Source organism: Saccopteryx bilineata, chromosome 1 (genome assembly GCF_036850765.1).
Source record: "Saccopteryx bilineata isolate mSacBil1 chromosome 1, mSacBil1_pri_phased_curated, whole genome shotgun sequence".
In the NCBI taxonomy this organism is placed as follows: domain Eukaryota; kingdom Metazoa; phylum Chordata; class Mammalia; order Chiroptera; family Emballonuridae; genus Saccopteryx; species Saccopteryx bilineata.
Window position 1 is genome coordinate 155719856 of NC_089490.1, and position 26061 is coordinate 155745916.

Sequence of the window (26061 nt, forward strand, 5' to 3'; positions counted from 1 at the left end):
CCCATATATGCCTTGACCAGGCAAGCCCAGGGTTTCGAGTATAATAATATTGAATCTGTTCTTTACTATTTTCAGCTGACACCAGTTCAATGCCAGTAGAAATCCCCAGTTTAGGGTGTGAAGAAGAAAAGAACTATTCAGTGCAAAATATTTTTTTAAATTGTGGTGAAATGGTAACATTAAATTGGCCATTTTAACCATTTTAAGTGCATACAGTTCAGTGGCATTAAGCACATTCACAATGTTGTGCAACCATCCCCACCATCTTATCTTCCCAAACTGAACTCTGTTCCCATTAAATACTAACTAATCCTTCCCCACCTCTGGCACCCACTATCTACTTTTGGTTTCTAGGGATCTGACTCTTCTATGAGTGGATTCATTTGATCTTTTGTGTCTGGCTTATTTCATTGAGCATGATGTCCTCAAGTTTCATCCATATTGTAGCATTCTTCACATTATTCTCAGCATCTCTCCCCATAGCTGGCTCATGGTAGGCTGACAATAAGATTTTAGTTAACAAATAAATACAGTCCTCTGCTTCATAAGTCTGGTTGCTTTCATAGGGAAGTAAAGCAAGCTTTATTTAAATGTTCCCCAATCTAAAAAAATATCTATCATCAATTTTCAGTCTTCATCTGACTTGAATCACTGGCAGCATTGACACAATAAAATACTTTGGCTTTGTCACATCTCCAATCAAAACTCTGTGGTGGCTCCCAGTTCTCTAAAAGTCCTTTCCTTTCTTAATTTTTATTTATTGATTTTAGAGAGACAGGAAGGGTAAGAAAGGGAGAGAAAGATTGCTCTGTTGTTCCACCTATCTATGTGTATTCACTGGCTGACTCCAGTATGCACCCTGACCTGGTACATTGTGATGACACTCCAACAAATGGAACTACCCAGCCAGTGCCCTTCACAAAGTCCTTTCAATGCCCTCTAAGGCCTCCCCTTATCTCCAAATACACTTTACTACCTCACTGTGTTTTGGCCACACTGGCATTCTTGTACACTGCCCCAGGGCCTTCATACTCTCAGTTTTATCTGCATGGAATGTTTTGCCTCCATGTATCCACTTGACCAACTTCTCTATGTTCAAGATTTGCTCAAGTATCTCTTTCTCAATAAGGTCTACTAGGGTGTCTGATTTTAAATAGAAACACACTACTCTTACTGAGCTCTATTATCCAGAGCACTTGTTATCTTTTGACACAATTCCATTATTTATTATGTTTATCCATTATTTTCCGTGTCTTCTCCTAGAACGTATGCTCCAAAGAGATGGGATCTTTGTCTGGCTCACAAATGTTCTAGAAAAGGTCCTGGCTCATAGTAAGCAGAGATGTTAAAAACAGAAAAATCTGCTTCTCAAGCCGACGAGAAGGGCATCAGCAGCGAAGACGCTCAAAGAGGGACAGTCTCTCGAAGGAAATAGTTGCCCGTCGATGGCCAAGCATCCATCCTAGCGAGATTCAGCACCAAGTGCCTCTGGACAGCTCTGGAAGCCAAATACTGTAGGAACTTTTCTACTAAGGTCAGCGTTTCTCGCCGGAAGTGCCCGGTAGCTGTACCTACTGCTTTAGCGGGAGGAAACTACTTTTCCGTGCCGGTAGGAGAGGTTGGAGTCGCAGAATGAGTGGCAGCCGCAAAAGCCAATGAAAAGGCGCTCTAAACCCGCGGCACTTGGGGAAGCCAATAGGCAGAGGTGTAGGCGGGGAGGGGGCTGCGACGCTCCAACCCAGCACTCCTCCTGCGGCGTCGCGGTGGAGTCCAGACTGTGCGGCGGTTAATCGGCGGAAGGTTCCGGCGGGCAGGCGAGGAGCCGAACCGAGGTGCATGCGGGCCGGGGCCGGGGCTGGGGCCTCGGAGCTGAGCCAGGGAGGGGCCGGGGCATAGTGTAACTGGCGCCTGTTATCCGATGAGGCATCCACACTGGCTTCACCTTTATCAGCGAGATCTGTGTGATTTGCCTCTGGTTTGCCCAGCAGAGCGCGAGTTGTCTGTCCCCTCTCGGACGGGACCACGTGAGCCTCGCCCTCCGCGGGGCGTCTGGTGCCGCGCGGGGCACACAGAAGGCGCTTAATAAGTGCTAAATGAATGAATGAGCCCGTCCTGTTCCCGCCCAGCCCCAACAGCCCCGGGTTTGAGAGCGTCAAGGCCACTCTCATCCTACTTCACAGATTGGGGCATAGGGACACCCAAAAGATATTTATTGGGCGCCTAGTTGTGTACCTGGCTTTGGGCTAGGGAAGACCGACTCCCTGCCCCCGCCAATGCCGCAGACTAGAAGAAGTGAGAACATTCAGGGACTTTAAATAATGTATTTCTTTGTAGCACAAATAATACCAGAAAAATGGCATGATAGGGGGTGGTAGAGACCATCCAACTGGTGGCATCTGAGCTGAGACCTGAAGAGTTCACTGAAGTGGGTGTTTGGGCAGTGAGTACAAGAAGATAGGGAGAAAAACAGGACAGGGGGATAGCCAAGATCCCTTCTAGAAACAGTGACGTTTTTAAGCCCAGGGCAAAACTGCTTTCTTTGTCTCAATGAGTCATGTGAAGAGGTCCACATTCCTCAGCACATGCATATGTTCAGCCAACGGCTACTGAGTTTCTGTTTTGCACCAAGCCTTTGGATAGGTACAGAGGATACAGGTTAGAGTGGAGGTTGGCCAAGGGAGGCCCTTCTGAGCAGTCCTGTAGGCAGTGACCTAAAGACAAAATGTCATTGGGAGGTCAGGTAGAGGTGTTCCAGACAAGAGAACAACCTGGCCTGACCTGTGGTGGCGCAGTGGATAAAGCGTTGACCTGGAAATGCTGAGGTCGCCGGTTCAAAACCCTGGGCTTGCCTGGTCAAGGCACATATGGGAGTTGATGCTTCCAGCTCCTCCCTACCTTCTCTCTCTGTCTCTCTCTCCCTCTCTGTCTCTGTCTCTCCCTTTCTCTCTCCTCTCTAAAATGAATAAAAAAAAAAAAAGAGAACAACCTGTGCAAAGGCCCTGAGGTGGGAAAGGGCTTGGCATATTTAGGGACCACAAAGGCCAGAGTTGGGGAGGTGAAAAGCGGGAGCTGATGGCTCAGAGCTTTCATCTCAGGGTAAAGCATTTGAGTTTTGAGGGCAATGAGGAACCAGTAGAACAGTACCACTTGATAGAACATTCTGCAACAGAGGAAACATTCTTTGTGCTGTCCAATACAATATCTACTAAACTTGTATGGCTATTGAGCACTTGAAAAACAGTTAATTAAACTGAGGAGCTGAATTTTACATTGTCTTTCATTTTAATTAATGTAAACAGACATGTGTGGCTAATGACTGCTGTGCTGGACATTGTAGTCATGCAGAATTTTCTGTAGGAGGCAGGGATATGTGCTATGTCCAGAATGGGGTGAAGTACAATGAGGGAGGGTAGGTTTGGCCACTAGAGCTGGTCAGATAACTCAGTTGCTAATATGATTGCCCCTGGTGTTTACAGTGGCTAGACTGAGGCATGAGCCTCCAGTAGCACGTCGTGGGACAGGAGTGTGCAGCCACACATGGTTTGGCCTTGCAGGGACCACAGCAGCCCAGGCCATCACCATGGTGAAGCTGTTGGTGGTCAAAATTCTTTGCATGGTGGGCGTGTTCTTCTTCATGCTGCTGGGTTCTCTGCTCCCTGTGAAGATCATCGAGACAGATTTTGAGAAGGCCCACCGCTCAAAAAAGATCCTCTCACTCTGCAACACCTTTGGAGGTGGAGTCTTTCTGGCCACCTGCTTCAATGCTTTACTGCCTGCTGTAAGGGAAAAGGTAAGGGCTCCCTGGGTGTTTGCAACAGTCCCTGGCATCTTATGGCCAGTGGTCTCTGACACTTTTTTAACTCTGACTCTGTACTCAGTTGAGCCTTGACAGGGATGGTGGGAAATAGAAAATGAATTTGCTGTGTTACCATGAGTTGGTGACTTCTCCTCTTTGGGCCTTATCTGTTAAACACAGGGTTTAAACTAAACCTGGGATATGCAGCCAGTAGGCTTATTAATTGTTGCTTGACCAGACCACCAACCCCTAGTAGCATATACTTTGTCACAAAAGTGGCAATTATGGTCTCTTTTCAACTTTATCAGTCAGTTACTGCTGCATGATAAATGATAACATTTTAAGACTACACATGTTTATCATCTCACAGTTTCTTAGGTCAAGGGTTGGACACTGCTTAGTTGAGTCCTCTGCTCTAGGTTCTTAGGAGGCAGCAATCAGAGTTTTGCACTGGGTGTGGTCTCATTTCAAGGTTCAAACGAGGATGGGTCAGATTCTAAGCTTATGTAGTTGTAAGGTGGGTTCAGTCCCCTCCTGGTTGTCAGACTCAGGACCTAGTTTCTTCCTGGCTGTTGGCTGGGAGCTTCACTCAGTCCCTTGCACTATAGGCGTCCTTTAAAAAGCCCGCTTGTTTTAGCCTCAGTCTGCAGCCTGTGCTGGATTTCGGACATTCAGATCCGTGAGATGATGCTTTTGCATTGTTTATGCTGCGAGGCTTATGTTCCTTTGTTACACAGGACAGGCTGTTCATACGGTTGCTATCGAAGAGGTTAAATCAGTCTTGTTTGATGGCTTCTCCACCCCCCAATGCCAATTTCAGAGCCCCCCATTTCCCCTGTTTCCCCAGTGTTACCCCTTGTCACTCTCCAACCTCAGGCCTAGTCTGCTGCAATGGCCTTGCTCTTCCCAATCTTCTTTCAGTGCATGTGGACCTCTCTGGGTCCTCCCAAAATATTTCTTGTGCTGCACTCCTGCCCACAGGCTTCCCAGCCTCAGCGGCTCAGGTTCCTTTCTGCCCTCACCCAGCCTCAGCCAGCAGCTCTTAGGTTCCTGTCATTTCATGGAAAAAAGTGCCACAAGTCATGGCCTTGGTGTGTCTGCCTTGTCTTTTCCAATCCATGTTTATCCCTCTAGGGATAGTTTGTATTTGTCATGAGCTGGTGTTTCCTCCAGTGGGGCACACACAAGCCTCCATGATACATTTAGCAAATGAATGAAATGGCTTTTCTACAGAAATACAGCCTTCTGCTGCAGCAGAGTTTCCTATCCAGGGGTGACTCTGCCCCAAGGGACACTGGGCCATATTTGGGGATATCTGTGGTTGTCGTGACTGGAGGTATTCCTCATATTAAGTGGGTTAGGGGGCCAGGGATGGTGCTCAGCACTCCATAGTGCCCAGAATGGCCCCCCACAGAGAAGGATAAGGCCCCATTTTCAACATCCCGCCCCCTCCCCTACAAGTCATGAAAACCAAAATGTCTCTAGAAATTACATCTTTCCCCTGAGGGCAGGATCGCCCCAGTTGATAAATTTGTGTGTGTGTGTACACATATGTGCATGCATGTTCACAGGTTGTAATGAAGGCTATGTTGGGAAAGAAGAAACTGGGGCAGTAAGCAGAGATTACGGTACCTGATTTAGGCAAAATACTTGGAAATTTATATGTAAGCAAGACCCAAAGTATGAGCATCTATCAGCTGTGAGTAAAACTGAAGGAGGGTCTGACTGGTGGTGGCACAGTGGATAGAGCGTCGACCTGGGACACTGAGGTCCCAGGTCTGAAATCCTAAGGTCACTGGCTTGAGCATGGGCTTGTCCAGCTTGAGTACAGGGTCATCAACATGATTCCAAGGTTGCTGGCTTGAGCCCAGGATCACTGGCTTGAAGTCCAAGATTGCTAGCTTGAGCAGTGGGTTTATAGCTCGGTCTGAGCCCCCAGTCAAGGCATGTATGAGAAGCAATCACTAAACAAAGTGCTACAACTTTGAGTTGATCCTTCTCATCTCTCTCATTTCCTGTCCTCTCTTTCAAAAAAAACCCAAAAAAACTGAAGGAGGAATGTTTTGGACAGAGCCAGCATCACAGCCCCAAGGCTGGAAAGACCTCAGTGTGTGCAAACATCCTTATGAGAAAATTAACCTGGACTCTAAGGAGTCCATTGCCTACCTTGTCAGAGTTTGTCCAAAGCCGCACTGTACAGTGTAGCAGCTGCTTGCCGTGCCTGGCTGGTCAAGTTGCAGTGAATTAAAATGAAGTACAGCCTGGCGTGTGGTGGCACAGTGGATACAGTGTTTACCTAGAATGCTAAGGTCACCAATTTGAAACCCTGGTTTTGCTTGGTCAAGGCACATACAAGAAGCATTTACTATGAGTTGATGCTTCCTACTCCTCCCCTCCCCTCTCTAAAATCAATAAATAAAAATCTTTAAAATAAGTAAATAAATAAAATGAAGTACAGTCCAACATTCCAGTTCTCAGCTGAACCAGTCATGTTTCAAGTCCTCACACATGGCTAGTGGGTCCCATATGAGACAGCACAAATAGAAAATCTGTCTAGGCTGATCAGGTGTTGGCACAGTGGATAGAATATTGACTTGGGATGCTGAGGTCCCAGGTTCAAAGCCCTGAGGTCACTGGTTTGAGCATGGGTTTGCCAGCTTGAGCGTGGGATCATAGACATGTCCCCATGGTCTCTGGTTTGAGCCCAAAAGTCACTGGCTTGAGCCCAAGATCACTGGCTTGAGCAAGGGGTCGCTGGCTCAGCTTGAGCCCTGGGTCAAGGCACGTATGAGAAAGCAATCAATGAACAACTAAAAAAATACCACAACTACAAGTTGATGCTTCTCATCTCTCTCCCTTCTTGTCTGTCTCTGTCTTTTGCCTCTTTTTCTCATGAAATAAATAAACAAACATAAATAAATAAAGCAAATTTGTCTATTATCCAGAACATTCTATTGAATGTTGCTGACTCGGGGATCTGATGAGTGGCTGAATGAGAAATCCCAGAAAACAGAGCCCCACCAGTGTTATATGAAAGAAAACCCCATGTAGACATTGGGGCCAGAAAGATCTGTTAATATCGTGGTGGTGGAGGCCAGAAATCAAGATGTTGGCAGGGCTGGTTCCTTCTTAAGCTGTGAGGGAGCATCTGTTCCATGCTGTCTCCCAGCTTCTTGCCGGCAATCCTTGGCTTACAGACATGTCACCCCAATCTCTGGCTCCGTCTTCACAAGGCCATCTGCCTATGTGTCTTTGTGTCTCTTTTCCTATCATCCATCGTTAGATTAAGGGCCCACCCTGACCCAGGATGATTTCAAGATCCTTATATTATGTATGAGTTTCCTGGGGCAGCCAAAATGAACCACAGATTGGGCAGCTCAGACAACATTTATTCTCTGCCAGTACTGGAGGCTGGAAGTCTGAGCTCAAGGTGTTATTGGCAGGGCTGGGTCCTTCTTAGGCCTCGTCCTCTTCTTGGAAGGGCACCAGTTCTATTGCAGTAGGAACCATCCTAATGACCTCATTTTAATTAAATCACATCTTTAAAGATCCTCTCTTCTAATATGGTTAATTTTGAGGTTCTAGGGGCTCAGAGACCTGAATATATGATTTTTTTTTTTTTTTTTTTTTTTGCGGCAAGGACACAATTCAGCCCTTAATACTTTAATTATATCTATAAAGACCCTTCTTCCAAATAAAGCCATATTCTAAATTTCCAGTTGGACATTTCTTTGGGGGCCACGATCCACCTTACTTCAGTGAGACTTCATGACTCCCTTTATAATAAAGTTTTTGTTTAATCCATTAAGGATGAGCCTACTACCCTCTCCTCTTTTTCATTCTTTTCTTTCTTTTTACTTTTTTTTTGCAGAGAGAGAGATAGGAAGGGAGAGAGATGAGAAGCATCAACTTGTAGTTGCAGCATGTCAGTTGTTCATTGATTGATTCTCCTACATGTCTTAACTGGGGGGCTTAAGCAGAGCCAGTGACCCCTTGCTCCAGCCAGCAACCCTGGGATCATGTTGATGATTCCTCACTCAAGCCAGATGAGCCCATGCTCAAGCTGACAACTTCGGGATTTCAAGCCTGGGACCTCAGTGTGCCAGGTCAACACACTCTACTGCGCTACCGCTGGTCAGGCTCCTTTTTCTAACTTCTCATATGAATTGGGTATTTCTGTGCTTTGCTAATTGAATAGTGATGTCAGATGAACCCTGTTGCATTAGGTCCCTGCCTCTGAACACCTCTTGCTTCTCTCCCCTTCTATCCTTCTTTCACATCCTCCACTCTAGCTCCAGAAAGTTCTGAGTCTTGGGCACATTAGCACCGACTACCCACTGGCAGAGACCATTGTGATGCTCGGCTTCTTTGTGACCATCTTCTTGGAGCAGCTCATCTTGACCTTCCGCAAGGAGAAGCCATCCTTCATCGACCTGGAGACCTTCAACGCTGGCTCAGATGCCGGCAGCGACTCAGAATACGAGAGTCCCTTCATGGGGGCTGCACGGGGCCATGCGCTCTATATGGAACCCCACACCCACAACCATGGGCTGAGTGTCCAGGAACTGTCACGCTCCAGCCCCTTGCGCCTCCTCAGCCTGGTCTTTGCGCTGTCGGCCCACTCCATCTTTGAGGGCCTGGCCCTGGGCTTACAGGAGGAGGGGGAGAAGGTGGTGAGCCTGTTTGTGGGTGTGGCCATCCATGAGACACTGGTGGCTGTGGCCCTGGGCATCAACATGGCCCGGAGCTCCATGCCCCTAAGGGAAGCAGCCAAGTTGGCCATCACCGTGAGTGCCATGATTCCCCTGGGTATCAGTGTTGGCCTGGGCATCGAGAGTGCACAGGGTGTACCCAGCAGTGTGGTCTCTGTGCTGCTGCAGGGCCTGGTAGGTGGCACCTTTCTCTTTGTCACCTTCTTTGAGATCCTGGGGAAGGAACTGGAGGAGAAGAATGACCGCCTGCTCAAAGTCCTCTTCCTAGTGCTGGGCTACGCTGTGCTGGCCGGCATGGTCTTCCTCAAGTGGTGAACATCCCGTTGCCATTGTTATTATTTGTGGTCACCCCATCTGGCAGAGCCTTCAGGGAGCCCCAGGCTGGACACAGGCCATATTTCCCAGCCCCACCTCCCCCTAACAGGAAGCTCAGGCCCCCAGCCACCCAAGACCAGGCTGCAACCTAGATTCTACACCCCAAGCCTTGGGGCAAAGCTACTACTTGTAAAATACTTCTCTTAAAGGTATTTACCAAAGCTGTATGGCCATGTCAACCTGGGCATGGGGAGCTAGCAACTCATGGGAGGCAGGGCTCGGTGTCCACATGGGGCCAGGCCAGGACCCTCTCATCCCCACACCCCATCTGTCGACCAGGACAAGTGCTGTTGGAGGCTCTGAGGACTCTGCTCTGCCCCCAGCCAGCTGTGTTGCTAACAGAGGAGTTTGCCATCATGGAGCGTCCATTCTGCTATTTGATGAAACAGCTATGTGACTCCTGCTACCTGAAGCTTTGCCTCCACGGGGATGGATAGGGTCCTGGGTGCCTCAGAACTGCGCGCTCCTTCTCTGCCTTCTCTGTCCCCCTCATGGGAGGGTTGCCCACCTAGAGGCTCAGGCCTCTGGGCCAGGGTGATCATGTGGGTTCCCTGAGGGAACAGACCTATGGGCTGAGGGATGTACAGGCAGGGCCAGGAGGCAGCATGGCCATTGGTTCACAGCCTCTTGTGTGCCTGGGGTCTCTGGAACAAGACAGACCCTGCAGGTTGTGAGGTAGGGGCCACAAGACTCAATTCCCCCTACCCAGCACAAACAAAGCCAGTCCCAGATGGTGCAGGAGACAGAGACTAACAGCCAAGTGTCTGGCTGGTGCAAACCCTGGTGCCCTGGCAACCTCTCATTAGCCTCCAGTGTTGTCCCAGCAACCTGGGGCATGCCTTGGGAGTGGGTGTGGGGTGAACCTTTCCTTGGAGATTTTCTTGGCCTGGCTTGGAGCTGGGACAGGAAGGTGCGTGGGTCTGGTGACCTGGGCTGGGTTCTGCTGCCTGGCTTCAGCTTCTCCCAGCTCTGTCCTGGGCTGCTAGGGCCTGCTTGTTAGACCGTTCCTACCTCCTGACTTGGCTGGGTCAGGTGTGCACCTTTCTGAAATCTCAAATTTCCTTTCTGTGCCCACCAAGGCCAGGAAGAGTTGCAACAGGGCTGTTTAAGTTCCCTGACAAAGACAGGTCACTCTGGCCAAGTTGGGAACTCCAGGAGCAGCTAGTTGCTTATCTAAGGGTAGGTGCCCCAAGGACTGTCCTGTTGCTGCCCTCTCAGCCCACTGGGCATGAGGTATCAGAAGGCACAACCTTCACTATGGCCCTGGCCTCCTCTGTTTTAAGAGCTTGGGGTAGCAGGGATGTGTGTTCAAGATCCTTTGTTTTTATTCCACTGGCTTCCACCCTGGTGCTGTCAAAAGTATCGGACCCATTTCTAGGAACTTCTTTCTGAAACTTACTGGAGACTCATCTCCCAACCCCGCATGGCCTGGCTTTGACCCCAAGCCAGGAAAATGACCTGGTGAATGGGGGAACATCATCTTTGCAGTGTTCTACACCTGATGTTGTGTCCTCATCTGCCCCCACTTTCCCAAGGAACTGGAAGGCTCCAGGTGGGTAGGTCACCATGGAGCCACCAGATTCTGGAATCGGCCTTCAGCTGGGGGAATGGAATTGGGCAGGGACTGAGCAGAGGCATCAAGGCCTCCCATACAGGAAGGCTCAGGGGTCCCCAGCTCTATATCCCTTACCCCCATCATCAGAAATGCACACAGCAGGATCCCTACCCTTTCATCAGCCATCAGCTCTCTGGGGTGGCCCTGGAGACATCACAACCTGTCTTCCAACCAGTTTATACATCCCCATCCTGTCCTGAAGGTGAGCCTCCAAGACCATGTTCCCCCTCACTCTGAGCCAGATTCTGAACCAGCAGACCGAGGAAGGGCATCACCATACCAACTGGGAGGAAAAGACCCGAGTGTCCCCTCTGCTTGCCCTTCAGATATCACTACTACCCTGTGTTCTGTCATCCTCGGCTCCTCAGCATGCCTGTGCCTGTTCTGCCTTCATTTGCTAGGTTGTGGCTGCTCCCAGCCACCCTTCTCTCCTTAGGGTCCCACCAGCTCCAACACATCTGCTTCTATGCCCCTGGTAACACAGACGCTGAGAGGTTTAAGGGGTGGGGTTTTAGGAAAGGATGCAGGCTGCTCCACTGGCTCCCCAAGGTAACCCTCCTGCCTGCTCTGGTCGGAGGAGCAGGATCAGCCCTGGGATCTGCTTCTGGGAGCCACTGTGGGTCAGCCTGCCACAGGGGTGATGGTGTTTCAGACAGTTAGGGTCTGCTTTCCCCACTTTGGCTGAGAATCAGAATGTCTCCACAGTGGGATAAGAGTAGTTGGTCCATCTGGAGGAGACAAAAAAATCGATGCTCATTCCTGAAGTCCACCTGCCAATAATGGCCAAATCCTTCCAGGGTCTTCTGAGGCCAGTTCAGTGGCTCCACCCCACACCAGCTCTGACAAGGGAGCACTGCCATATGGTGATAGGAGCTTGGCTTAAATAAGATGGCTGATCAGTTATCACCCGAGGCCCTGGGCCACCAGCACTCACCACAAAACGACATTGGCCACAAAATGCTTCATCTCTATGCAACTTTTTACATCAAGATCTCCGGAGATTCCCTCCTCAGGGGTCTTAGTGAACTGGTTCTCAATCCAGGCAATTCTGCCTCTAGGGGACACTGGACAGTGGGGACATTGGTTGTCACAACAGGGTGCTCCTGGCATTGAGTAGGGGGGACAGGGATGCTGCTTAGCATCCCACAGTGCCCGTGAAAGCCCCATCTCAAGAGAGTTGGGGCTCAGCCCTCCGCAATCTGCCCGACATAGAGGCTCACAGTACAGGTGGCAGCTGGCTAGAGTTGACTGGGTTCCCGTGCTTGATCTGGAGACAAAGGAGAAGAAAATTAGAAGGCAGCATTTAGAACTCATGGATTGAATCAACCATAATAACAGTGTGTTGGGGCTTCTGTTATCTGCTGTTTGTGTTTCTTTTGGAGAAGTTATCGTTGGGTGGGGAAGGGGGAGCACCAATTCATGGGACTGTCTGCATCTTTAGAGCTCATAAAGCAGGCAACAAATGAGATGGTGTCCCCCAGCATGCCAGCACCTTCACACCTGCTCTGGCCACCAATATGGACCCTTGGCCCTGCTAAGAAGAAGGGCATGCACCCTACTTGTCCCAGCCCATGCCCTCCCTTAGTTGTCTGCCAGCTTCGGGACAGAGCCAGTGACCAGCCCATCTGACCTTCCCAGAGCTGCCTGTAGGCAGGGAGGAGGCTGGGGTTTCCAGAGACAGAGTGGGGCTACTGAAGAGTATGTGAGTGGTTCTGTAAAGACCCTAGAATTGTCAGGGTGTTGAGGCCAAATTGGACTGGAGCAGGGATACCCACTCTGTCCCTGCTACCCCCCAAGCCTCCAAAGCTCCCGGGGTAAGAACAGCTGTCCTGGCAGGCCTTGGTGTTCTAGCTGAGGGCCGAAGTGATCGCTGCATGTCCAGCTTGACAGCAGAGAGCTGTATTGGGCAGATAGCAGTTAAGAGCACCTGATTTTGTGGTACATGGGAGGCATGACTGAGGAGCTGCACTTTGAGGAAAGTACACAGCCACCATGGTTGTCAGGCCCTCTCCATTGAGGGACCTACTAGGTTCCTTCAGCTGGTTTAGGTCTAGCAACTTGTACCCAACAACTGGCCCCCGTAACGGTTTCTCCCTTGGCACTATGGACAGTGGAGCACTGGGTCATTCTCTGTGGGAGGGCCATCTGAACATGGTGTTAAACAGCATCCCTGGCCCCTACCTTTGTGGTGTCAGACACACCCCCAGTATGAACGATAGATGTTTTCAGACTGCCCAGTGTCTTGGTTCAGGCTCGCTTTGGGTGAGATCCACATTCTAGGGAGGTAGACATGATATGCCAACATGTGATCAACTTCGGAGCAATATGAGCCCTGAAGACAAGCAAGGTGAAGGGGGGGCAGGGACAATTGTAGCATCCTGGTCTGGGAGGAAATCTGTGAGGGTCACGTGTGAATCACAAGGTGAGTGGAGAGGGAAGCTTTTCCAGCAGGAGAGTGGCCTGTGTAAAGGCCCTGAGGTCTCGACTGCTTTGATCAATCAGTCCTTTTTTTTCTTTTTTTTTTTTTTCTTTTTTACAGAGGCAGAGATAGACAGGGACAGACAGACAGGAATGGAGAGAGATGAGAAGCATCAATCATCAGTTTCTCGTTGCGCGTTGCGACTTCTTAGTTGTTCATTGATTGCTTTCTCACATGTGCCTTGACCGTGGGCCTTCAGCAGACCGAGTAACCCCCTGCTGGAGCCAGCAACCTTGGGTCCAAGCTGGTGATCTCTGCTCAAGCCAGATGAGCCCGCGCTCAAGCTGGCGACCTCGGGGTCTCGAACCTGGGTCCTTCCGCATCCCAGTCCGACGCTCTATCCACTGCGCCACCACCTGGTCAGGCAGTCCTTTTTTTTCTGATTGACTAAAGCAGCCCGGCTCTGTGAAAAGACTCAAAAGTTAAAGGGATGCATCCTGCTGGTGGTGAAGTATTCCATAACCCCAATCCTCAGGGATGGTGATCACAGCACAGCCTGTATGCTGAACAGTTGTAACCCAGGCTGCCTCCAGGGGTCAGACAGTGACTTTGGACAGGACCCAGCCTCTTCCACCCTGGTGGTGGGGGTCCAGCTCCTGCGGGTGCTGACCAGAGTTCAGGTTCATGAATGCCAGCCCGTTGATTTTTCCTCGCAAACTGGGTTTTGGCCAATAATCTTATTTTAAAATGACACCAAACTTAAAAACAAATGGAAAATCTTGGTGGGCCAAATTGCATCTGTGAGAGTCACATTGTGGGGCTCAGCCTCTGCTTTGCCTGCAGAATTGCATTAATCTGGGAGCAGAGAATTCCGCCCAGCTGCCTACCCCTCACCAGGCAGCTATGCTGGGCTGGGAGCAGGGCTGGGGGATAAATGAGGGAGTATGGCCCCTGCCTGGAACATTAAGGTAAGGAAAAGCCCCATGGGCTGCAAGGCTAGGCAAGCTGTGTAGGTGAATGTCCCTTGCAGTTGAGAGGACTTCTGCAGGACGGACAGCTGAAGGCTGGGTGCAGGACCCTGGGCGGCCCCCAGACAGCTAGAAGTCTGGGTAGTGGTTTCCAGCCTCTTTCTAGCTGGGCCACCTCCAGTGAGCTAATTCCCTTCTCTGCACCTCAGTTCCAGAGAGGATATAGCTGGACACCCCCCCCCACACACACACACACATTGCTATGCTTATGAAAGCCAGAATTGTCCTGGCTGGCCATGAGGAAGGGGGTACTGCCATCCTAATTCAGGGTGCTGGGCTGGTGATTGGGTCCCTGTGCCCCAGGGGAAATGAGACTCGGGGGCCTGGCATCCCTTGGTTCCAGAGGCCTAGAGCCTGGCCTGAGAGCTATAAATAGCAACTGCAGAGTGGCACTGCTGCTGTGCCCACGATCCTGTGTATGAGTCAGCCTGTCTCAGCCTGGGCTGGTGCCTGGAGGAGCCAGAAATCGGCCAGAGGCCAGAGGTCCAGCCCAGCACCAGCTGGTCACTCAGGAGACAAAGGCAGGGCAGACAATAAGAATGGTAGGAAGCTGGGCTGTTATCTCAACCCCTGTGTGTCCAGCAGCCCTATGTAGGTGGCCATCATCCCAGTTACTCCTAGCAATGCTGAGAGGCCAGACAACAGTGATCCTCATTTACAGATGGGGAAACTAAGTCTCAGAGGGATGCTTGGTTGGGACACAGTGACTGAGACCAGAAGTCAGGATCTATCTGCTCATGGGGCTGCTGCTTCCATGTCTGGTTGACAGCACCCTAAGGTAAAGAGTGAGAGCTAGACTACCCTCGGAGGCACCTCATGGGGCCAAAGATAGGGGAGGAGGGAGGTGTGCCCAGGGTGGGGGCAGGGTTAGAAAATTGTGACAGCTCTAGTCATGAAGGAACTTGAATGCCAGGCTGAGAAGCTGGACCTTGACCTGGAGGCAAAGGGAGACCGGAGCGGCATTAGAGCATGAGAGGCCCATGTTGAAGGGTGGAAGTTGAATGCCAGAATGGAGGAGGACTGGCGAGTGATCCTGGGAGGCCAGGAAAGAGGCTGGTGAGACTGCCCAGGCAGGAGAGGCCTGGGAATGCAGCGGAGGGGCTGAGTTGGGGAGCAGTGGGGCCCTTCAAGCCCAGAAGAGTCTGCCTCAGGCAGAACCACAGAAATGGTGGGTCAGCAAGAATCAAGGGACCAAGAGCCAGAGGGGCCCTTGGGTTCCATCTCACCATCTGCTCACATACCTCATGATGGGAGTTACCATCTCCTGAAGAGCCTCTTTCACCTTCCAACTGCTCTGACCCCAGAAAGTCCCTCCTATAGGACCTGAGTGTCAGCCTCCCCATCAAGGGGCCCTTCCTTTAACAGGCTTGGTGCCTGGGGCTCTCACACCCACCCCTGGCCTGGTTACTGCACCCCAAAGTCCAGTCTCCTCTAAGATGAGCTTCTGCCTTCTGGGTCTTCAGGGGTGGTGGTGGTGATGGTATCTTGTGAGCTTAAATGTGCGCACAGATGCGTCAAATGCAGTCACTTCCCAAAGATGAACGTTTATTCTCAATTACTTATTGGAGGAGGATAAATATTTCCATACCAGGAAAACAAAACCCTTTCCCCTAAAACCCTCTTTGTTCACCCTCACTTTCAAATGGCACTCCCAGAGCCATCAAGGGCCCTCCCACGGTGGTACCCTTAGGGGTACCAACCTGGATGGATGCCTTCCTTCTTCATCTCCTTTCTGTCTCTCCCTCCCACAAACCCCTGGGACCAGGGAGTGGTCTCCATGCACACTCCCATTGCCCCAAGTCCCCTGGGCTTCTCATACATCTATTTTACTGATTTCCTTTTTAATTTTTATTGAATTTATTGGGGTGAAATTGGTAAATAAAATTACATAGTATTTATTTGTTGATTATTTATTCCACAACGCACCTTCTCTGGAGCGGGTCCCTCAGCTGGACCACGACCTCCACCAGTCCCCATGGTGTTCCATTTTGCTCTCCCAGCCCCCTTTATCTGCAGTTCTGCCAATGGCCCCTTCTCTTTGTCCCCAAGGTGACTTCCAGTCTGTCCCCTTCTTGCCTAGCACCTCGTGTTCGGGGTGACCCTGAGCATGCCAGCTCCCACTCCGGGCTCTGGAAGAAGTAGACCCCGGCTCCTTTGCACCCCAGCGTTCTAGCGACCTCCCAGGGTGGGGGGCCGGCAGAAGCCTGTGTGCGCGGGCGGGAATCCGGGCGGGGCTACATGTTCGCTGGGCTGGGCGGGGGCCCCGGGCTGGGGTCCAGGGCTGGGGATGGGGTGGGGGTGGGGTCCAGGTCTGGAAGCGCGGGTAGGGGGTGGGCGGTGCTCTGCAGTGGACGGCGGGGCTCGGGGAGGCGGTGACCTTGGCCAGGGGCGCGGGTCCCCGGGGAGGGGCGGAGCGCTGCGCCTGGCGGGCGAGCGGGCGGGGACGGCGCGGGCACGGCTGCAGCTCGGGCGGGCGCGCGGGGGGCGGTGGCGCCGAAGCGGACACGGAGCCGGCCAGCAGCAGCCGCGGCGGCGCCGCAGGGACAAGCGCCCAGGTAGGAGGCCGGGGCGGGGGCCGGGGCGCGGGCCTGCTGCATCCCACTCGCCGGCCCGCGGGGCCCTTCCCTGCGCGCCTCTCCTTTGTCCGAGCCCCACCCTCCCGGCCAGCCGGAGGGACCGGGCCCTCCTCCCGCCGGGCCCTGCACCGAAACCTCTCCCCAGTCCCCTGCGCCCCGGCTCCGCCGTCCTCGGCTCCCACCTTGGACAGCTCTTTCTCGCGTCCTACCGTATGGACAGGGCGCCCCCACCGCCAAGCCAGCCCCTCTTCAGCCCACCTCAGCCTCGCTGTCCGGGTTGGCCGTCCCTGTCAGCCAGGACTCCTCCACGGGGAACCACTTGGGCCCTGGGCCTGTTTCTCCCCACCGCTGTTCGCTTAGCCCTCCTGCCCTCTCTGCCAAGCCAAGCGCTTCTCTCAGGAGCCCCTCATTGGTCCGGTCCCCTCCCCTACTACTTAGATCCTCCTCTGGCCAAGAGCAGCCCCTGGGCTGGCTCCCCTGAGTGTGTCACCTCTCTTATTCCCCTGGAACAGGCCGTCTTTCCCCAAGCCCTCATTAGTCCCTGGTCAGACCCCCCCCCACACACACACACACTTTGGGCCATCATCTCTCCCCAGGCACTCCCCTGGGTCTGGCCTTTATTTACACCTGAGGTTGCTGCAACTTCCCCAGTTGGGCTCCAGACACCTAGGACTGAGCCAGTTCCCTATGTGAGAGTCTAAGGATGGGCTGCTTTGCATAGAGGGAGGACTCCCACCTGTGAGTCCCACTAGTGCCAGTTCAAATCCTGCTCTGCTCTATGACCTTGACCCAGTGCCCCCCTCCAACCGTTGGTACCCTTGGTGCCCAAGGCCCCCTTTCCCCACCGCTGCCCTGCAGGAGATGAAGGTAGTTTTCAGCACCAGGTAGATGGGTGCCTGGCATGGACTGCGGTGACTGAATGCAAGCACCTAGTCAGGAATCGCAGGCCCCAGAGTAGCCCCTCCTGGAGGACACCCCTGGAGGACTGGCCTGGAGCCCTGCCAGGGGGACTGCACCCAGAGCAAAGACAGGGCTGGTTCTGGCTCAGCAGAACTGATTGTCACTGGCCACCCCAGGTCCACAGGCCAGTTGTGGTGGTGCCTGGCTGCACACAGTGTGCCCATCCCTCCAGGCACCCATCCAGAAAGAGCAGTGGCTATAGAGCATGCCAGCACTTCTTGCCAGCCCCCACCCAGTGTCCTCTCATGAAGAACATTGTCATGCATGTCACCATGTCACCAACATGCCTAGCAGTCAATCATGAGTTAGTACTACTAAAGCTTTTGGAAGTTTGGCTGGCACATAATTTGTGGAGTACGTGCTGGCTGTTACTTTTTTTTTGGGGGGGGGGAGCTGTTACTTTTATTGTATATCTTTTTCTGACAAACCTGATACCTTTGATCATTCAGAGAGTGCCTTCCCAGCCCACTACAGGTCAAGTGCTTTACACTCTGAGCCTCTGTGATCGATAATCCTGATTGTCCATCCTTAGAGAGGGTTGTGCCAAACACCTGCCCGAAGGTTTTCTCCAGTTTATCATGCCCTCTTCCTGGCAACTCTGGGCAGTGGGCACTGCACAGAGAAAACTGAGGCTCAAGGACATCAAATTACCTATTCACATTCCTGCCACCATGTTCACACCGTAGGGTCTTACACACACACACACACACACACACACACACACACCCCCACACCCTAAGGGAAGTAACTTGGCTGAAGTGTGATCTTATTGTGTCACCTGTCTCATTAAAGACCAACCCCATGCTGAGGGACTTTTATTTATTTATTTATTTTTAATTATTTTATTTTATTGATTTCATTGAGAGACAAAGGGAGATGTGGGGGGAGAGAAAGAGAGAGAGAGAGAGAGGAACACCGAGCTGTCCCTGTATGTGCCCTGACCAGGGATCAAACCAGCAGCCTCTGCGCTGCCAGATGACGCCCTTACCAACCGAGCTATCTGGCCAGGGCTGAGGGACTTTTAGAGATGGCTGGGAAGGAGGAAAAGATGAGATCTCTCCTGTTCTTTATAAATAAGGACACAGATGCTGGGAGCCAGGCCTCCTGTCTCCCACCCCCAGCCTGGGGCTCCTATTCCACCTCCATCATTGCAGGAATTTCTATTCTGTGTGAACTCCTGAGGCTGCCAAACCTCTCTGAGCTCAGAAGAGGGAGAGATGATAAGAGGACCCCCTTCTGGGGAGCTCTGTGCCTGTGGATACAGATATATCAAACCTGAACAGGCGGCCAGGGCGGGCAGACCATGGTCTGGGTGCAGAGTTTAGGGAGCAGGTATTTTTCTCTTTGGCCTCAGTTTTAATTTTCTTATCTCTCGTCTGGATTGTGCATCCCTGCCTCCCAGGACTGCTATGGGGAATCAGTGTCATGATTTGTGCATTAGAGTTCTGGGGCCTCCAGTATTAGTATCAAGTTTATGGGAGGAGGGCACTAGAGTGGCTTTAAAATGCAGGTGCCTGGAAGTGATTAATCATTTCCAAGGCTGAAGTCCTTCAAGCTGCATGTTAAAGATGCCCCATCAAGTGACTTCCACAATGTTGAGGCCTCTGGGTTGGGGGTAGAGCAGGGAGCCTGCAGTTTTTAGAGAGAGGCATCATGTCACCTATTTTTGCAGAAGGGGAAACTGAGCCTGAGCAGCTTGCCCAGGTCACAGAGCTAGGCCTGCTGGCTTGGAGGAGTCCATGGGTAAGCTGGGAAGAGAAGTAAAGCCTGTGCAGCCTGTCAAGGTGATGGAGAGCATGCATGTGGGAGAAGAAGTCACCTTCACATCTCTTCTAGCCCAGAGTCCCCTGGGACAGAGCTTAGGTCCCAGATTTTGTTGGGCGGGGGGGACCAGCAGAGGGGCTGGCTCTGAGCCTGCATTCAGGGCAGCATTGCAAAGTCAGCAAAATCAACCAAAAGGGCCTTTCCAGGACACAGGAGAAATCCACTTCCTCTGAGAAGTTGCCCCTCCTGCCCCCAGGCCCAGAGTTGTCCCCTCCCAGCTGGGTGGCCTTTTGCATCTGCCACTCTCTCTGTACAGGGTCAGCCTGGGGTTCTGGCAGCTGGCACAAGCCCTCCTGGCTCCAACCTCCACCCCCGGCGTGGAAGATGCCTGAGCAGAGTAATGACTACCGGGTGGTGGTGTTCGGTGCAGGTGGCGTGGGCAAGAGCTCGCTGGTGCTGCGCTTTGTGAAGGGCACATTTCGAGACACCTATATCCCCACCATTGAGGACACCTACCGGCAGGTGATCAGCTGTGACAAGAGTGTGTGCACGCTGCAGATCACCGACACCACAGGCAGCCACCAGTTCCCGGCCATGCAGCGGCTATCCATCTCCAAGGGCCATGCCTTCATCCTGGTCTTTTCAGTCACCAGCAAGCAATCACTGGAGGAGCTGGGGCCTATCTACCAGCTTATTGTTCAGATCAAGGGCAGCGTGGAGGACATCCCAGTTATGCTGGTGGGCAACAAGTGTGATGAGACGCAGCGGGAGGTGGACACCCGTGAGGCCCAGGCTGTGGCCCAGGAGTGGAAGTGCGCCTTCATGGAGACATCAGCCAAGATGAACTACAATGTCAAGGAGCTCTTCCAGGAGCTGCTCACGCTGGAGACACGCCGGAACATGAGCCTCAACATCGACGGCAAGCGCTCCAACAAACAGAAGAGGACAGACCGCATCAAAGGCAAATGCATCCTCATGTGAGCCTGAGACGGCCACCTGCAGCCAGCCCCTGTCCTGGCCCCTGTCTGGCCCCATGCCTCTCCTCACACCACCCTGCAGCCACTGCCTTCTCCTCCTCTCTCCTACCTTCCCCTCTGCCCCTCCTCTTTCTCCCCCTCTCTCATCACTTCCACTTCTCTGCCATTACCAACCTCCCTGATGGGGACACCGAGGCCCTGGGGAGCCCTGCAGGTCTGGGGCTCCAACCCGGCTCTGTCACATCCCTCTGCCTTCCGCCCCATCTCTTTGCCCTGCCCTCCTGTCTGCACCTCCCAAAGCCAAGTGCTAGAAGTGGCCCCCTCAATCTGTACATGGGAAGATGGGGAAGCTGCCTGTCCCTGTGGGGACCAAAGACGTCAGTTTTCCCATCTCTGCCTGACGCCATTTCACCCACGACACCCATTTCTGAACCTCTCCCTTGGCTGCCCCCAGCCAGAGTTGTGCTTCCCCCACCCATTAGATCACTGTGACCTTGCCGGGGAGGGAGGAGTTGAAATGTACATGGACCTCAGATTTTGTTTTCTCCTATTTGGTGTTTAACATATACTCCTGGTCCTCACGACCTCTGGCCTGTGCTCCCTGCCCCAGATCCTGGATCACCGCTTTCAATTCTGTTCCCATAGCTTGGAGGGGTGGCTTGTGGGATGGGCCTCAGGCCACCAGGCAATAACCACAGGGCCGCAGCAGCGCTCTGCCAGCCCAGAACCCACTCCTCTCTCAGCTTGGGCCTAGGGTGCAGGCAGGGGCCCAGGACTGGCCAGTGGCCACAGCACAACTTGGGGACTACTCAGTGTGAAAATGGGAGCCCTTCCTGGACACAGCCTACAGACAGAGATTGGCAGAGCATGTCAACACTGAGCCCAGGGCGGGGGTCTGAGGTTCTGGGTGGGATGCCTAAGATCTTGTCCAATGGCAGGTGACCGGACTCACAATCAGCAGGATCTGAGGGGGCTAAGGCAGAGCCCTGCCAAGCCCACTTCCTCCCATCGTCTGTACCCCAGAGAAGGGAACCTCCAGGAAGGCAGGTGTCCTTGAGTCGGGGTATCTCTGCTATCATGAGATTCTGAGTGTTTTGTTGTACGTGTCTGGATAATGCTACACTTTGGTACTCTGTGAGTCTGTGTCTGACAGAGAAGGTGACCTATAGGCCTGGGGTGGGGTGAGACCATGGGATGGTGTATTTGTGCAAACTGCTGTGTAGAGGCCAATGTGTCTACACATGTGTCTGTGTGTATGTCTGTTACTGTGTGTGTCATCTGGTTATTGTCGTCTGTATATGTAAAAACATAGGGGTGAGTGGTGTGGTTGTTTGCAGGTTAGGATGTTTGTGGTGTAACAGCATGCGTGTGACCATAGGTGCCTGTGTTTTTTGGGAGTAGGTAATGTGATTTATTGGAAAGCATCTGTGAATTTGTTTTTTCTTACCATGTAAGGAACAGTATGCTTGTCTTATTCTATAGCAAGTATCTCATGGCTCAAAATCTGTATCAGTCAGCTATTGCTACATAACAAATGACCACAAACTCAGCAACTTGAAACCACACATATTAATCATCTCCTAGTTTCTGTGGTTCAGGAGCCCAGACATGGCTTAGCTGGGCTCCCTGCTTAGGGTCTCATGAGGCTGGAATCAGAGTGCTGCCCAGGCTTTGGTCTCACCTGAAGGCCTGCCTGAGGAAGGACCCACTTCCCAGCTCTAGTGCTTGTTAGCAGCATCCAGCTCCCTGCGGTTGCAGAACCGAGGGCCTCAGTTGCTCGCTGGCTGTCTACAGGAGGTGCCCTCATGTCCTTGCCTCATAAGCTTTTCCCTAGGCCTCTTGCAGCATTGAGTGTCATTGGTGTCAGAAAAATGCATGTGTACGTGCTTGTGTGAGCTTGTGTATGCTGATACTGAACTGCACATGTGAGAGAGAGAGAGAGGCATGTGGCTATCCAATCATGTGACCACCACATGGAACTGTTTGTAGATAAGAGGTACTGTTTGTGTTCAACTTAGTGATAGTGTGTTTATTTTTCTCTTTGTTCATGTGACTGCTCACTCCACAAGTGTTTATGGGATATATTATGAGAGAGAGGAAGTGTGTGTGTGTGTGTGTGTGTGTGTGTGTGTGTGTGTACGGGACCATGGAAGAGCTAATGGCATTCTGTCTGTCTGAGCACAACTGAGTCCCCTTATCCTGTGGCAGGTCCATGGCCCACCAGCAGCTGGTATTCCCCCTCCCCCACCACAGGCAGTGATTTCTGGACCTTGAAGGTGCCTGAGTGGGTGAGGCTGGGCAGGGGTCTGCGGCCCTTTCTCAGGGACACACCCTGATAGCACAATCTTCCTGGGGCCCCACCCCTCCAGGCTTCTCCTGCCTCAGGCCCTGCCCTAACCCTGGAAACAGAGGGGTTCTGCAGCAGGAGAGGGCAGAGCCTGCACTGGCTGTTGGCTTGCCCTGCCTGGGTATCACCGGGTCTGGGGACCATGCCAGGCCTTGCTTGCTGTGACCCAGCCCCTGCCCACTTCCCCATCCCTGCATGTGGGTACCCTCTGCCTCCAACTGTGGGGATCTGTGTAGCATTTGCTCTAGAAATAGTCTTCCTGCAATAAAGAAGTGGATCCTACATTTCTCATCAATGCTTTTTCTTTGGGGTGAATGGGTCAGCTGGCCATCTGCAAAGGATGAAGACAAGAAGGATGGGGAGGTGAGGGATGGAAGAGGTGAGGGGTAAGTAGTGGGGTGAGGGATGGAAGAGGTGAGGGGTAAGTAGTGGGGTGAGGGTTGGAAGAGGTGAGGGATGGAAGAGGTGAGGGGTAAGTAGTGGGAGGTGAGGGATGGAAGAGGTGAGGGATGGAAGAGGTGAGGGGTAAGTAGTGGGGTGAGGGATGGAAGAGGTGAGGGGTAAGTAGTGGGGTGAGGGATGGAAGAGGTGAGGGGTAAGTAGTGGGGTGAGGGATGGAAGAGGTGAGGGGTAAGTAGTGGGGTGAGGGATGGAAGAGGTGAGGGGTAAGTAGTGGGAGGTGAGGGATGGAAGAGGTGAGGGGTAAGTAGTGGGAGGTGAGGGATGGAAGAGGTGAGGGGTAAGTAGTGGGGTGAGGGATGGAAGAGGTGAGGGGTAAGTAGTGGGGTGAGGGATGGAAGAGGTGAGGGGTAAGTAGTGGGGGTGAGGGATGGAAGAGGTGAGGGGTAAGTAGTGGGGGTGAGGGATGGAAGAGGTGAGGGGTAAGTAGTGGGGTGAGGGATGGAAGAGGTGAGGGGTAAGTAGTGGGGTGAGGGATGGAAGAGGTGAAGGATGGAAGAGGTGAGGGGTAAGTAGTGGGGGTGAGGGATGGAAGAGGTGAAGGATGGAAGAGGTGAGGGGTAAGTAGTGGGGGTGAGGGATGGAAGAGGTGAGGGGTAAGTAGTGGGGTGAGGGATGGAAGAGGTGAGGGATGGAAGAGGTGAGGGGTAAGTAGTGGGGGTGAGGAAGGGAAGAGCCATGTGGGTGTGGGGAAGTGAGGGATGGGGATGTGACAGGCAGAGAGGGCTATGAGGAAGGTAGGAGAGGCAGAAGCAGTTCTGTCTCCAGGACTTTCAACTGGGCTCTGCTAGTGCTGGTGCTGTGTAGCCCAAGCTCCTCCCTTGGGCCTTAGTTTCCCCATTCACTCTGCACATGTTAGCTGGGCACCTTCCCTGGACTTTTTGTGAACTTTGGTGATTTCCCTGCAGGGCTCACAGAGGAGGTTAGTAAGGGTACTCACAGAAGCATGCGGTTGAGGGGCTGATGAGCAAGGAAGGAATGTCCTCCTCCTCACCCCCCTCCCATCCCATGTGACTTCTTATCTGTCACTCCAGCTTCCTCCCCATCCATTCAGACCAGGTCAGGCAAGTGTCTCAGCAGAAAGATATAGGGCCCAGTTCAGGGGCAAACTGGGAGGAAGGACAGACACCATTGTTTTTTCTTTCATTCATTCATTCAATATGTAATCAGCACTGTGCCTGGCTCTTTCCTGGATGTTGGACACACAGCAATGATTGACTCAAACTTCAGGGTCCCTGCCCTCTCAGAGCTTATATCCTACTAGGGCAGAGGACATCCTATCCCCCAAAGAGCTGAATCAAATCTTTTCAGATAAATGCTGTAAAGAAGGGAAACCTGGACCACCAAAGTGACATGGTGACAGGAATCCAAGTGGTTAGGGAGGCCAAAACTCAGGAAGTAACATTGAGCAGACACAGGAAGGCAAAATAAATGTCAGCCCCAAGAGGGTTGTATGGCCAGGAGCCACGGCCACCATCACAGCCGCCTGGCCCATGCAGGTTCACATTTGATTCGGACAAACGGTAATGAAACAATGGAGCCAAGAACTGGTGGGTCATTAGCTTTAATTCTAGTTTGCACTTGGTGGGCAAGAAATATACACAATGGGAAAACACTTCCCTTTCAATTCAGGGCTCCCAAAGCCACTGACTTATCTGAGTTTCTTAGAATTAAAGTTTTTACCTCACCAGCCTAATTCACCTCTGTTCCCCATCTCCTTCTCTCTGCACAAACTCTGCACAGACTGGTTTCTCCTTCAGCACTCCACCATCTTGGCTGCTTCTAATCACCTCCATGTGGCCTTTCTCTGCTCTCCTACAGCATGGGCTCCTCTGCCCCATTTTATAGTATAGAAATCAAAACCTTTAATCCAATATATACATACAAACAAGGAAGTCTCTGATACAAAGCCACTTACCTGAGGCATAATGGGATTCCTCATAAGAGTGCACCACCCCACATCATGCAATAGTCAAGGGTGTGGGGAAAAGCTTAGTTTTGAAAAGATCTTAGTGTTAAAAGGGTGAGAAAGCCTGACCAGGCGGTGGCGCAGTGGATAGAGCGTTGGACTGGGATGCGGAGGACCCTGGTTTGAGACCCTGAGGCTGCCAGCTTGAGCGCAGGCTCATCTGGCTTGAGCAAAAATCTCACCAGCTTAGACCCAAGGTCGCTGGCTCGAGCAAGGGGTTGCTCGGCCTGCTGAAGGCCTGCGGTCAAGGTACATGTGAGAAAGCAATCAATGAACAACTAAGGTGTCACAACAAAAAACTGATAATTGATGGTTCTCATCTCTCTCTGTTCCTGTCCATCTGTCCCAATCTATCCCTCTGACTCTCTCTGTCCCTGTTAAAAAAAAAAAAAGGGTGAGAAAGGCTTAGTCTTAAAACTAAGCCTTAGACTATAGGGACCCTGCCTGCTTACAGCCTGTCTTCCACACCCAATGCAAACTATAAATGAGCAAACATATACATCATATTTGCAAATTTATTTGACCCACATTCCACCCCTTTTACTCTCTTACAGTCTAAAGCACAGGTATTTCTGCACAAGGATATTAGGCACATTACACAAATTACAACAGCACAAATACAGTTTCAATAATTACAAAGGTACATTTCACCAGTCTCTGAGCACTTTGCCAAAAGCACAAAATGTCCCCAGCCTTCTTTTTAGCCATTTGAAAAGCTTCCCGGGGTAGGGAGAGGGCCTTCAGCAAAGCCGCCCTCCATCCCCATCAGGGTATTTCACATTGTCCAAAATCCATAAGTCCATCCAACAAAGGAGCCAGTGCCCACTCTGGTCGTAGTCCAGGGATCAGTCCACACACATGGGGCCTCAGCCACTCCCCTCATCCCTGCCGTCTTGGCAGATTTTACACTGTCCCAAGGAGAAGCACATGGCAATGGCAGTAAGCATTTCCATCTCTGCTCCGGAGAGCATGATGGCATCCATCCACCCCTATGTCCTAAAATTGCAGACCTACCAGGGGCATAGTAGGTACTTCTTGCTGCCGGGCTCTCATCTTATGGAGAC

The 26061-nt window shown here is 52.0% G+C and overlaps 2 protein-coding genes across 2 annotated transcripts; both read left to right on the forward strand.

The window, feature by feature from the left end:
• Positions 1-1725: 1725 nt before the first annotated feature.
• Positions 1726-13007, forward strand: SLC39A3 (solute carrier family 39 member 3). Its single transcript, XM_066276783.1, has 3 exons — positions 1726-1832; positions 3477-3790; positions 8089-13007. The coding sequence occupies exons 2-3, from the start codon at positions 3581-3583 to the stop codon at positions 8821-8823; spliced, it is 945 nt and encodes a 314-aa protein (XP_066132880.1). The 5' UTR covers positions 1726-1832; positions 3477-3580; the 3' UTR covers positions 8824-13007.
• Positions 13008-16386: 3379 nt separating this feature from the next.
• DIRAS1 (DIRAS family GTPase 1) lies at positions 16387-22851 on the forward strand. Its single transcript, XM_066276786.1, has 2 exons — positions 16387-16500; positions 19562-22851. The coding sequence occupies exon 2, from the start codon at positions 19630-19632 to the stop codon at positions 20224-20226; it is 597 nt and encodes a 198-aa protein (XP_066132883.1). The 5' UTR covers positions 16387-16500; positions 19562-19629; the 3' UTR covers positions 20227-22851.
• The last annotated feature ends 3210 nt before the right edge of the window (positions 22852-26061 follow it).

Coding starts and splice junctions, on each gene's coding strand:
- SLC39A3 (XM_066276783.1), top strand. CDS start 3,581: ATGGTGAAGCTGTTGGTGGTCAAAATTCTTTGCATGGTGGGCGTGTTC. Junction 3,791..8,088: donor TGCCTGCTGTAAGGGAAAAG/GTAAGGGCTCCC, acceptor CCTCCACTCTAG/CTCCAGAAAGTTCTGAGTCT.
- DIRAS1 (XM_066276786.1), top strand. CDS start 19,630: ATGCCTGAGCAGAGTAATGACTACCGGGTGGTGGTGTTCGGTGCAGGT.